The sequence below is a fragment of the Sprattus sprattus genome (assembly GCF_963457725.1).
Source record: "Sprattus sprattus genome assembly, chromosome: 11".
NCBI lineage: Eukaryota > Metazoa > Chordata > Actinopteri > Clupeiformes > Clupeidae > Sprattus > Sprattus sprattus.
The window spans coordinates 11,736,345-11,749,718 of record NC_137909.1 but is presented as its reverse complement, the minus strand read 5'-3'; the positions used below and the strand labels follow the sequence as shown (position 1 = coordinate 11,749,718).

At 44.4% G+C, this 13,374-nt stretch overlaps 1 protein-coding gene across 1 annotated transcript in view; it reads left to right on the top strand.

Annotated features, from left to right (window-relative positions):
- Positions 1 to 722: 722 nt before the first annotated feature.
- Positions 723 to 13,374, top strand: part of phf24 (PHD finger protein 24) — a gene marked incomplete at both ends in the record, with an annotated part of 16,492 nt that continues 3,840 nt past the window's right edge. Inside the window, 5 exons of the mRNA XM_080848164.1 lie at positions 723 to 1,142; positions 4,935 to 5,120; positions 11,257 to 11,335; positions 11,782 to 11,984; positions 12,221 to 12,393. Of these exons, the coding sequence (XP_080704290.1) occupies positions 723 to 1,142; positions 4,935 to 5,120; positions 11,257 to 11,335; positions 11,782 to 11,984; positions 12,221 to 12,393 (1,061 nt within the window). The remainder of the gene's footprint in view (positions 1,143 to 4,934; positions 5,121 to 11,256; positions 11,336 to 11,781; positions 11,985 to 12,220; positions 12,394 to 13,374) is intronic.

Here is a 13,374-nt window from a genome sequence, read left to right as displayed (position 1 = left end):
TAAAGAGAGCTAAGACTTTCTCCATTCCATTGGCTAAAGTAGAAATGTATTGTGATCATAACACGTTGGTTTACTGATACAATGCTTTGAATTCTCCATGCAACAAAGCCAGTGTCAGAGTGAGGATTTCAAAATAGGACTAATGAGTTTGCTTGGTCCTTGTTAGGTTTTGTTTGGGCAGCAGTGTTTTTTTTTTTAAATCATAGGATCAGGAAAATAATTGCTGTATAGCATTAGATGGAAAAGAGGCCTCTGATTCTTCCAAGACGGCAAAAGGTTGGCTTAGTTGGTGATTTGTCGCAGCCACAATTGTGTCGCAGTGTGAGCAATTATATTAGCATGCAGGATGTGTCCTAAGAGTAATGTTTAACTGCTGATTAATGAAGGACCAAGAATAGAATCATGAGGGACTCCACCTGTTGAGCATGTAATGAAATCCATAACTGCAAATGCTGCCCTCTAAGTAGGTTTCAAGCGTGAAGAGGGTGGATACAGTGCTGTATTATGGACCAAAACCTGATTGATGATTGTCAAAATAACAATGTGAAAATAATCTTCCTCTCCATATCTCTTTCCCCTCTTCCTTCCTCGTCTGTTTATCTTTCTCTCACTCTCACTCTCTCTCTCTCTTCCTTTTCCCCTCTCTTTCTTTCTTGTTTCCTTTGCATCACACTCTCTCTCTTTACATCTTTTCTGTCATGATTTCTCTTCTCCCTCCAGCCATGGGCGTTCTTATGTCTAAGAAACAGCAGGTGGAGAAGGTGCAGAAGTGTAACGCTGTAGTCAACGCCTTTAAGGAGGGTATGAAAACCCCCGCCCCCTCTGCCTCAACCCAACCTGAGGGCTCCGCAGAATTGGGAGACCAAGTGGAGGAGGTGAGCCCAGCGCTCAACGAAAACGAAAAAGAACATGAACAGAAGGACGAGGATGCCAAACCTGGTCCATCCAATCAAGAATCAGTTCCACTCACAGAGTGCCAAAAGACCAATCAGGAAGCATGGTCCCGCCTCCGGGATGGGAAAGGGGTGGAGCCAGAGGATATGGTGAAGGGCCACCAGCTGACTCCCCCTGCTTTCATCAGGCCAAAGAGGGACATCAACGATGACCAACCGGTGGAGGTTGACCTTGCTCAGAGGGAGCAGGTACGGTACACACACACACACACACTGCTCAGTACACACACACACGCACGCACCCTCACACATGAGAGGTGCGTACACAGGTATATCCCTGGCATACATGCATAGCAGTTACTTTCCTAGATTAGGCCCCTATGGCTTGGCCTTAATTTGTAGCCTGACGTTGTCATACTCAGAATTCTAGTCTGATACTGCTCCATTAGGCTGTGATTATGGGGTGTGTTTCAACCGAACCAGGAAAAAAAATACCTCTTCGCTCAATTGGATATATCTACAACCAATCAGAGCAACATAGTATGGCCAGCTGATAAATTCAAATTATACCGGAACCCGTAGGAAAGACTGCAAAAACATATTTTCGATCGACAAATGCCTTGATCTCGTTTGTCTGTACTTCTTTCAAATGAATGTGCTGTCGTTGTCTTCTAAAACAGACTCGAATCTACACATCATAGCTCTCCAGCGGCAGCCATGTTTGTTGAAAACAAATTCAACGCAAGGGCTCTTTGGTGACGTGGTTGATTACGTTACGGTTGATCATCTGTCCATCATCTTTTAAAGCCAGTCCTGACAATTTGATTGGTTTGAACAGCTTCTGGTCGGGCATAATTCCTCCTCAACGGAGCAATGCCAGACCGAACTTCCCAACCTCAAATGTTGTGGGCAGGGCTAAATTCGTCTGGTACCCAGGCTACTTAACCTGGCATATGCAGTGAGGAATATAAGGGAATGAATATACCATGATTCAGTGCACAAAAATGCTTGAAAGCCATCTTTGGAACCATGGAAGGGGAAAGACTTCAGTGTCCTTCAAGCAATGAAACACAAGCCTACTGGTGACTTAAATGATTATTGGGGGATTCTCTCTGCTTAACCTTACATAATACTTCTACGTTTTATTTTTTGTGCACACATCTGGGAGTAGAACCCTTCCAATACCCTTAAATAGTCATCAGTCACCAGCTGACTAAATCCCTGCAAAGCTCATTTATTGATTACCATTAAATGGACTCCGTCACATCAGCCATTAGATACAGACATTCACTGGTCTAATGAATGGAGCCAATGGTCAATGTCTTTGCTGAAACCCTATAAGGTGAAGTTGTCTTTTTTTTTGGGTGGAGTTTGCTCAGATGTTTGGGAAAGAGGGTGGAGATAGCTGCTTTCTGCCAGACTACTACTGAGACTGGCACTGAACTAGCCCTGATCTGACCCTGAACTAACCCTGATTGGAGCCTGATTTGACCCTGATTGGACCCTGATTTGACCCTGATGTGGCACTGATTTGACCCTAAACTAATCCTGATTTGGCACTGATCTGACCCTGATATGGCATTCATTTGACCCTGATCTGACCCTGATGTGGCATTAATTTGACCCTGATCTGACCCTGATGTTGCACTGATGTTGCACTGATGTTGCACTGATCTAACCCTAAACTAATCCTGATGTGGCCTGATGTTGACCCCGATATGGCATTCATTTGACCCTGATCTGACTCTGATCTGACCCTGATCTGACGTGGAACTGATTTGATTTGACCCTGATCTGACCCTGATCTGACGTGGGACACAAGGGAGCACACCTACTGACGAAAATATATACCTGTACTCTAAGTCACTAGATTGGGTTAAGCGTCTCATAAATAAATACGCGTGAATAAACGAGTCTGTCCTGCCGGGTTCCACCTGACCTACTCAATTGTGTGTGTGTGTGTGTGTGTGTGTGTGTGTGTGTGTGTGTGTGTGTGTGTGTGTGTGTGTGTCTCTCTCTCTCCTCTCCAGTGATGAAACACCATCTGTGGGCGTTAGACTCAGCCTGGGTGTCTGGGGTGATCGTTATTAATTGGGGTCACTGAGCCACACTGGCCACTGATTCAGTCCACATCACATGCCCCCTTAACGAGGGCACGCACACCCACACACACACAGACACACAGAAATGCAACACTCACACTGACACACAAACACCCACAATTCTGAAAAGTGTGTGTGGGAAGATGAGAGTGACAGATAAAGAGAGAGAGAGGGAAAGGGAAAGGGAGAGGGAGAGGAAGAGAAGAATAGAGAAAAAGAGATGAAGAGAGAGAGAGAGCAAGAGAGAGTAAGAGTAGGAGACAGAAAGAGGTGTGTGGGTTTTGTTTACCTTCTGCTCCTTGCTAAAAATAAACACCAAAGCCAGTGAGTGTTGAGTCACCTTCAGCTGTGTGTGTGTGTGTGTGTGTGTGTGATGGCCACGCGGTTGTGTACCAGCTACCAGATTGTCTGCAACCAGCCTTTCTAAGCTTCTCAACATTTTCAGAGATCACTTGAGTACACTCTCCTGAGAAATATAAATACACACAGGCATTATGTCAACACAAACAAACACACACACACAGAATAAGCTGAGGGTTATTATAAACCTGTGGTGTCAAAAAACAACATGCAGTAACACTCAAATTCAGACCACACATCCCAGGTGTCAGACAAGCACTGCTTCAGCAGCTGCATCAGCTAGAACAGCAACACCACACATTAGAAGCCAATCAAGCATGGTGTTATTGGCAGGCTGTTCTCCCTCACACATTCACAGACGTGTTAAATTAATATGCTCGGACTGATAGTTGGCTGAGGTCGCACCATCCCATCCGTGGCACATTCGTTCGCTCCGTTCACTCTTTCGCTCATTCATTCCCGACATATCCAGACACCCAGTCTGGACGTATGCAAATCAGAGATTTTTAAAAACTCAGAATACGTTCCATGTCTTTTGGGAGAGCAGCTCGATGTGTTTGTCTGTAACGATGGTCCCCCGGGTCAGCCTCTACCTGAGGTCAAGGCTGCTGTATAAGGAAAGTGTTTTGGGGGACGTGGCTGAAATAGGCATTTGACTTCTGTGGTGGAGCTGCTCTGTATTCAGTGTGTGTGTGTGTGTCAGCTCAGACGTGAGCTGCTTGCAGATCAGGAAGGGGAGACTGTACCAGAAGCTCCTAGCTGAATCCAAACCATCACTGGTGCGCCCGGTACTGGGGTACACTGCTATCTAGAGGAACTATGGAATTAAATTTCATATATCATATGTTTATATATTCTATATTCTGAATGTTGTATATTAATACATTCTATATACTACATTTCATAAATTTGATGTATTTTAACATATATATATTTCTATACTATACATTCAAATTACTTATGGCCTCTTAATTGGTCGCAGTTGTGACGTTGAACTACCGGCTCTGCCTCTAAGTGCCTTTTCATGTTTTTCACAGACTAAATATATCCTCTAAGACCCTAAGCTTGCCTTGTTAGGCTGATTGTTCTATATTTAAACAACCGTAATGGCTGAGACAGATCGGAGGGGGAGTAAATGTTTGATTATGGAAATGGAGATTAGCCTGCTGAACTATCAAAAATAACTGCATCTCAAAGACAAAGGCTCTACTACCCGTTCCCACTTAAAGGGCTCCCTGCGGCCCAAACACTGAAGATTCAGATCATCCTCAACACAGATTATCTATCTACATATCCTTCAAGAGAATCTTCATGTCCTTCTGACAGTTAACGTCTAACTCTGACCCTAGTCTAACTTTCTTTTCTCTGTCCATCACGCCTAACTCTAACCTTAGTGTAACTCTCCTTTCTCTGTCGTTAATGCCTAGCTCTTTGCAATTCAAATCTAACCTCTAATCTTATCCCTCTGTCCACCATGTCTAACTCTAACCCTAGACTTACACTCCTTTGCCTGTGTAGCGTGTGAATGACCAGGACTATCACTCAATCCTGCTGTGTCTGTGTCTGTGTCACTCTGCAGCCGGTGAATGGTGAGATGTGTGACGTGTGTGAGGTATGGACAGCGGACGACCTGTTCCCGTGCCGGACGTGCACGCGCGTGTTCCATGACGGGTGTGTGCGTGAGCTGGGATATCTGCGCGCTGAAGCGTTGCAGGCCATGAAGGATACGGCACACACCACCTCTGGATGGAGCTGCTACTACTGCGTAAGTATCGTTTTTTTTTTTTATCTGTCGTCTTGGTTTGCAGAAAAAAATATTTTAAGTACCATGTAGGAGTAAGGGGGCCGAATTAGGGGAAGGCAGAGAAAGGGAAGCGTTCGAAGCGGTCAATGTTTAAAAGTTCATTTTGATTTAAAGTGGCAACCCTCAATCATAATTCAATAGACTTTTTGCCAAATTCAGTTCATTTCTTTTCACAGTTCCCTAGTGGTCTGTCTAGTGCGTGAACTCAAAAACGAGTCCTACTTCTGTGAATGGAAAATAGAGTGGATTAAGTGCAATTTATGGTAGTCTGTTTTTGGAGACACGGAGAGCCCTCTCAAGCACCTCTCTGTGGCCTGACGTGCACCACCTTTTTTTTTTTTTACATTGCAGTTTCTTTTTGTTGGTCCATTTTTACAAAATCTAAGCAAAAATAAAGTCAAACAAACAACTTTTATGTACAAATACGACCATCTACGGAGTTTGGTCTGCGCCATCTTTAAAAAAAATTGCTTTACAACACCCACAACCGTCTTAGAACCATAAATGAAAACGAGTCCGTTGAGGCAACTGCGTGACCACGGAGTAACAGAGTCGTAGAACCATAAAAACGCCTTTAGCAATACAAGATATGTATCCAATAAACAATGTCACCCCAGGAGCAGTACAGGTGGGGGTGAATTTGATTGGCAGTTGAGGTCAAATATCTACAATCTTTCACCAGGATCGAAGACTGCACCTCTAAACGTTGTACCTATTCAGTATACTTAAAAACTATATCTACTCATTATGTATACAGTTATATATATATATATATATATATATATATATATATATATATATATATTACTATGTATGAGTTGTGCTATAAGTGTTCATGTCTCAGCCTGTAAGAGTACAAATATTGTTTTTGTTGTACTCGCTCATTAAAGTGCATAAAAGTTCAGTCAATCATTCCAGCAAACCAGAGTAGATGCCCTTATGGTTTGGTTAGAGCCATCTGACTGCCAATCAGCATAACAGAGTAACCCAGAGTAAAGTCCACACTGACATGCAGGGGAAATATGCCCTTCTACCCCAGAGCCATACAGCTGAGATCCCTGGGTTATCTTACCTTACCCCCACCCCCTCCCAACACACACACACACACACACACACACACACACACACACACACACACACACACACACACACACACACACACACACACACACACACAAGACACCAACATCACTGCCATGAAGCCACTCAGCTGACACCCCCCCAGTGGGTTATCTTACCCCAGTTCCCCCGACATTGCTGTTGTGCTACTGTACATATGGTCTGCTGTTTGCATGTTGAATATGGCTTAGCCTACACTTTAAGCCTTCAGCACCGTACACCAATCACAAATCGTCTTTTATCGCAGTGACAGCAGTCTCAGTGTGAGACTGGTTACATGCGTATGCAGCCAGACCTTGATATCTGCTGGTAGGTGTGTGTGTGTGAAAGGCACTGTTTTTTCCCAGGCCGAGAAAAGAGATGGAGTCTGGCCTCACAAAGCCAGTGCTGACACAGCGCTTCGGCAAAGGTAACACCATCAATAAGCGCGTTAAGATAATTTAGCGCGTCCGTTTGCACAGTGCTCTGGGGCTCCTTGCGTGTGAGTGTTTGAAGAGCGCGGCTCAAATTGAGGAGCAGACAGCTGAAGGAGCCACGAGTGCCTAAGACACAGTCAAGGGCTTATCTTTCTCTTGCACACTCTGCATTCTCAAGTCGTTTGTTTGGTGATGGAGAGGGCTCACAAAAAGTGGTTTATGTGACAGTCTGAACGCACACACACACACACACTTTCTCTCTCTCTCTCTCTCACTCTCTGTCTCTTTCTCTGTCTCTCTCTTGTCCATGCCTGTCTGTGTCAAGCCCCTGTGCTGGCACCATATGTACCTCTATCCAGTACATGCAGGTCAGTTGGCAGCTGAAGAAACACCTGCATAACAGTTTCATATCTATACCCTATCATTAACAACTATAACTTCTGATCATGGCCAGATCAGGGCCAGATCAGGGCCAGATCAGTACCATATCCGGTCGTCAGGCTCCTCAGTCAGAGTTGTATTTCTGGAACTTCTGCCGCCTCCTTGTTGATTTTCTCAGGGTTTTCACCTCTGACTAATGAGAGTCTCGAGTGCTTCAGCGCAGTGCAGGGCCTTTGGGGCTGCAAATGCTGCAGGGAGTGTTGGCTCATAGCTGCAGGAGAGGAGAGCTGTTCTTCACACTCACACTCCTCTCCTCGCCCCCAAACAATTTCACGAGAGGATCTGTGTGTGTGACGTCCGTAATACCCTAAAACACACACTCTTGGACCGCCAGTCTGGCACGGCTGCTGGGGCCATCTGTTTGGAGATTCCACCATGGAATCGTTTATGTTTTTTCGATGAAATGCTGTGATATAAAAGCCTTTAGTTATAGGAGCAATAATTAAAAATGAATGAACTAAAAGCGGGTGGCTGGGCACGTTGTCAGTTTGATTATGCGCAGGGGCAAGGCGTAGATGTAATGGCCCAGCCCAGCCTCTGTGGATGTAATTATGGGGTTCATCAGCTGGAGTGCACTCTGGGTAATTATTTTGACGGTGTCAAATAAGGCTCTGTCTGATCAGCGGCGTGCCAAAGGGAAAGGTTGGGGCTGGTGCAGAGCGACGGGTTGGCTCCCCGGGGCAAATGAGAGGGGCAATTACCCCCAGTGGAGACGCAGTACCAGCATCTCACCCAGAACTAATTTCCACCCAAACCTAAAGACACACAATCCAGAGCCACAGCAGATGGAACAAACGGCAAGGGAGATATAAACTAAACAGGAAGGATAGGACGTCTGAGCGCTCACTATCCACAATCCCCTGCCCACGGTGTGATTGATGCCTTCATAACGACGTGATCTTTCCCCCCTGTGTGAATATGAGTGTGCTGGGCTCTTGCTGGAGGCAGCCGTGTTTCGAAATGTCACGCAGCAGGAAGTGGCTCCTCCTCCTCCTCTTGTCTCCCGCTGGTCACTCCGGCTGTTGTCCTCCGACTTACAAACTCATCTGCAGCCAGGGTGGACTGTGGCCTTTTATTCACCAATCCCACTGTTCTAGAATATTGGTCCAGCTGTTCTCTACTACTAATGCAGCTTTTTTCTGATATTGGCTAAGCTGTTCTCTGTTACGGATCCAGTTGTTCCCTGTTAACGACCTAGCTGTTCTCTGTTAATTATCTAGTTGTTCTCCATTCTTGATATAGCGGTTCACTCTGGCCTGCACAAACCTACCTGTCGAACTCTCACTCTGGCCTGCACGAACCTACCTGTTTCATCTGTTCTCTGTTATTGCTCTGACTGTTCCCGTTACTATTCCAGCTGGTCTTGTTACTGCTACATACCTGTACCTGCTCCCATACATTTTCTTCTGGTACAGACAAAGTTACGTTGGAATGATGTTTGACAAGTGTTGAAAAGACAAGTCTTCTTTAACAACCTAAAACACTGTGAAAACGGAAATCAAATAAATATTATGTTTTATAAACCCAGGCATATTATCAGTGCAAAATGAGTCTCTGTTGGCCAATAGCCTTTTCTTAGCAAAATCCCTTTGTTTCTAAGGATTTAGATAGCCATGTAGCTGACAAACTAAACCAAGCATCAGTGCCCGCTTGAAACTTTCATTTACACTGACTTCTGAAACAACAATCTAATTCCCCAAAGGTAGAATGAATAACAATCACCTACGGTTAGAGAAAATATTGTATTCTCTGCGTGATGGTTTAGGACTTGGAAAATACACCAGTACGAAGTTTTGTTGTTACAAGAGAGCTTTACTTGGTCAATTGTGGCACAAATATACAGCAATGGTTAACATATTTTGGAGTCAACCACTCGCCGGAGAACCTAGGAATCTGGTGAGTCCTCAGAAAAAACTGTTCTTATAGTCCATCCTGACTGATGTCATTTCGTGGGCCCCTCGTGGTAACAGGTGGTCATGGGATCTATAACATGGTGTATCTTGTTGTTCTCAGAAATAAGACATTAATGTCACATATATTGTGTGAAACCTCTACACCTCTGTTTCCCAGCGACTTGCTGACCATGTTATCTTCCTAGAGACCTACAATGTATCATAGGCCACATTCTCCTGTCCTGGGCAGCTAGAAGCTTCTGTTGCAGTGACCTGACCTTTCCAGGCCTACTTTCCATTGTGGTCTATGCAAGACAGTTTAAGGGATTGTATCTATTCTTTCTAATAAACCTATACTGAACTGAAATGATCTTACACTACCGTGTGTACCTTCTGAACAGAAAGGCAAAGAGCCATTGCTATCTTTTCATGTCACACTGATACTCTTCAGCTGTGTGTGCACTGTGTGTAAGCGAGAGTGTTCATTAAGACACACGGTCTGTCATCTCCTAGCAGTTGCAACACTCCAAGGACGTTCAGTCATGCCTTGGAGAAAGTCCAGCCTTGGTCAGTTCTGTTGAGGCCAGGAGACTTGGCACACGGAGGACTGACCTCAGACGTTTGGCTGCGGAGTGTTCAGCGGTCATGAGGGGCGGTGGGCTTGCCATGGGGAGATGAGTCACACATCAAAGATGCCTCCCTGCATTTGATCCTGTGAACCGCTGGTCCCCAGTCACCACACTCTCATTACAGTCATTAGCAGAATTAACTAGTGCATCCCATTATTAGCTTACAGAGACAGAAACAGAGAGAGAGAGAGAGAGGGAGGGAGGGCGGAAGACTCAAACAGCTGCTTCTGCTAATTAACTGGATGTCACTTTTGTGATGTTAAACCTGTGGAGAACAGAGTGTGTTTAAGAAAAGACATGCTTATGAAAACACCTGAGGGTCCTGCTGACTTGATTAAAGCGTTTGGTTTTTCTGTGAATGCTGATGAGCCTCTAATAAAGTACTCTAAGGTGGTATGGTGTCACCGTGAAGCACTAGGGAGAGATTAAGCTCAGTGTTTCAGTCGCTGTGTAGATTGTAAAAGCACATGGCCTGGAATGGCCGGGTCATACGTCTGTTGTCAGAGAGAAATTATACACACATGCTGTAAACCCAGACATTAACATTATGTATTCAGTACTTAAAACCTGGTATTTAGTTGACCCAACTTAAAATGTATTAGTTTTCTGAGCAAGTGAAGACGTTTTAATTGTATTGGAATGTATTTGTTTGAGTAAACATTGCCTGATAACTCAAATTTGTTTAGTATCTGACGTCAACAACGTCGTTGAGAACACCATTGCAAAGCTCTTGTGATGAGAGACGGAGACAGCAGACTTAAGGTAGAGAAGTCGTTTAGTAATCCAGAGGTTGGAAGGTTGCTAGTTCGATTCCCCACTGAACCCCTAAACTGCTCCTGATCTATAAATGCAAAATTCCTTGTAAATCGCTTTGGATAAAAGCGTCTGCTTACAGATGTTAATGTAAATGCAATGGCAACACTGGGAAGGCGGTCGACCAATGACAGTTCTCTTTACAGTAAGAGCTTGCGCAAGAAGTTAGAACGTAAGGAAGATACCCTTTCAGAAACTTGTAAGGGTGTAATAACTGTGAAAGACCCAGAGAAACACAAATATCAGACAAAGCAAAATCCTGTACGATTTTGGAATAATATGAGTTCAGAGAACTCAAAAATTATGAAAATGATAACAAAATAAATCAGTATAGCCGATGTATAATTTTTAGGTTAAGTTTATTTAAAAAAAAAAATATATATATGTACTCAAATTTTATTATGTAATCGGTTACATCAAAAGTACTCTGAACTTGTTCAGGTTTACAGTGCAAGGATATACAGAACATTACGATTTATTGTAATTAAAACCAAACTAGCAAATTTAGTTTGAAATGTTTTCAACAGATTAGCCAAAATGTTAAAAATCCTGCTCTCTCATCTTTTTTGTGTGTGTTTATTAATGTGTTTGTGTGTATTAATACGGTTTAACTAATTTTAATGAACTTTAAAGGGGCATTTCATTTGTTTTCCACTGAACCATTGTCTTTGCCTCAGGATGCTTTGCATTGAGAGACAAATTGATAGAGGAACATATAGCTTTCAAAAGACTATTGGCTGTTGTCTGACAGCAAGATCTTCTGTTTGGTCTTTTGATCTTTTCTCAGGATAATGTGAACCTGCTCCTAACTGAAGAGGAGATGTACAGCCTCATGGAGACCTTCAAGCAGTGCAAGATCATCCCTGGTGCGTACCTCAGAATCAGCATGATCACAGCATCTAACAGTACCATGCCTGAGGGAAAACATACAGTACTGACAGTGGTGTAGTCCAGGGTATACGCAGGTTTATGGAGTATACCCACTTATTTTCCAGTCAGCATTGCGTATACCCACTTCTCAAAAAAAGGTAGTGTGTATTAGTTAAGAGTGCAGTTTATATTAGTTAGGGTGTATGTAGTGTGTAGGTGATAGTGTGTGTGTGACACCTGCAAGTACCAGTAGAGTCCTTCACCGAACTCATAACCTTGGACATGGGAGGCAAGAGTGCTAGCAAGGAGGCTGAAACCCATTAGTGTTAGCATCTGTTGTCAGCATGCCTCTTGTCGGGGAGTTCTCACTACACAGCTCTGTACCCGCTTGCTCCTGTTACCTTTATCGGGTGATGTCACAAGCCCTGCCTATATTCCATAGAATCCTTCCTGGTGTCGGATGAGCTGCTCCAGTACCGGCACTTTGTCTCCAAGCAACTGTTTGACAAAGACCTGACCGATGAGGAGGAGGAGGAGGCGCTGGCCCAGTTTGCTGCTCTTGACCCGGAAAAGCGCGGCCAGATCGAATGGGCCGACTTCCTGTACCATGAGTCTCTGTCTGTGCTCAGGAAGTTCCGCACAGAGGTAACATGAACCATATAGTTCTTGGACTCTAGGTCGACATTGCACCTACTAAGTGTACAGTACGTTTTAAAATGTAACTTAAATCGCCTCTGAAGATATGTGATTTGGTGCCACAGTATGTTTAAACAAGGCAAAGATAGAACTTACGCTCTGCTCGTGCAACCAGCTGTAGTGAGTTTATTTACAGTAAGGCTTATGTCAGTTACAATAACATTGATTTAAACTACATCTCCCAGAATTCCCTGGTGCGGTTGCTTACGGCAAAGGAGCGGGACCGGGCTCGCGCAGTGTTCCAGAGTTTGGACCAAGACAAAGACGGGATCATCACAGGGAGTGAGACCCTAAAGACCCAAACGTCCTGGTTCCAGAAGCTCAGTCAAGACCAGGAGTCCCAGTCCTGTAATGTCAGGTGAGCAGAACCCGAATTATAACTATAACTGTATTAATTGTCAAGCCCTGTTTATTTATTATCATCATATTAAGAGCTGTACATCCATCAATGCATCCATCCATACTTCCATCCACCCAACAATCTATCTCGGTCTCTCTCTCTCTCTCTAATTATCAATCTTTCGCAAAGCAGAGATGTTCTCCCTGATAAGCCCATGCTTCCTGGTGTTGTAACTGAAATGTGGTAAAGGCACTTCATTTGTCACTGGTGTGTACGGCTCTCTGAGTATCGCTGCTGGTGGTAAGCTCTGCATCAGGTTTGCCATCAGGGCTCATGAATCATTGTACTCTCACTCTCTCTCTCTTTCTTTATCTCTCCCTCATAATTATTCTCTCTTGCTTTCTCTCTAGCTGTCTGTCCCTCTCTTATTCTCTCTCTCTCCCTCATACTCCCTGCTCTTGTCTTTTCTGTCTCTCTCCCTCTTTCTTTTTCAAAGGGTAAGACAACCCCTTAATGAGAGACATGCAGAGACACAGAAGTAAGAGGTGGAGGTGTGTAGCGCAGAAGGTCCCAGTGAGGTCTACCAGGCTCAAACGTCCACAGTGTGGTCTACCAGACTCAAACGTCCACAGTGTGGTCTACCAGACTCAAACGTCCCCAGTGTGACCCATAATTGCCCCAAAGCTCTAGAGTCAGCAGCTATGTGGGCTAGGGCTGTCACCTCCAGCTAGCAGAGCAGAACTCAAGAGTTTGCATAACACAGCCTAGGAATCTGAGACAGACAGCAGTGAAGATCACATAGCCTGGTAATGGTTCTTGTTCCATTCAGCTAACAAACAGAACTCAAGAGTTCAGATCACATAGCCTGGTAATGGTTCTGGTCTTCTCCACCTGAGACAGAGAGCAGAGCTCAGCTAACAAAGCAGAACTCAGAGCACACAACATGGAAATGGTGCTGGTCCTGTCCAGAGGGCAAAGCAGAACTCAGATCACACAACA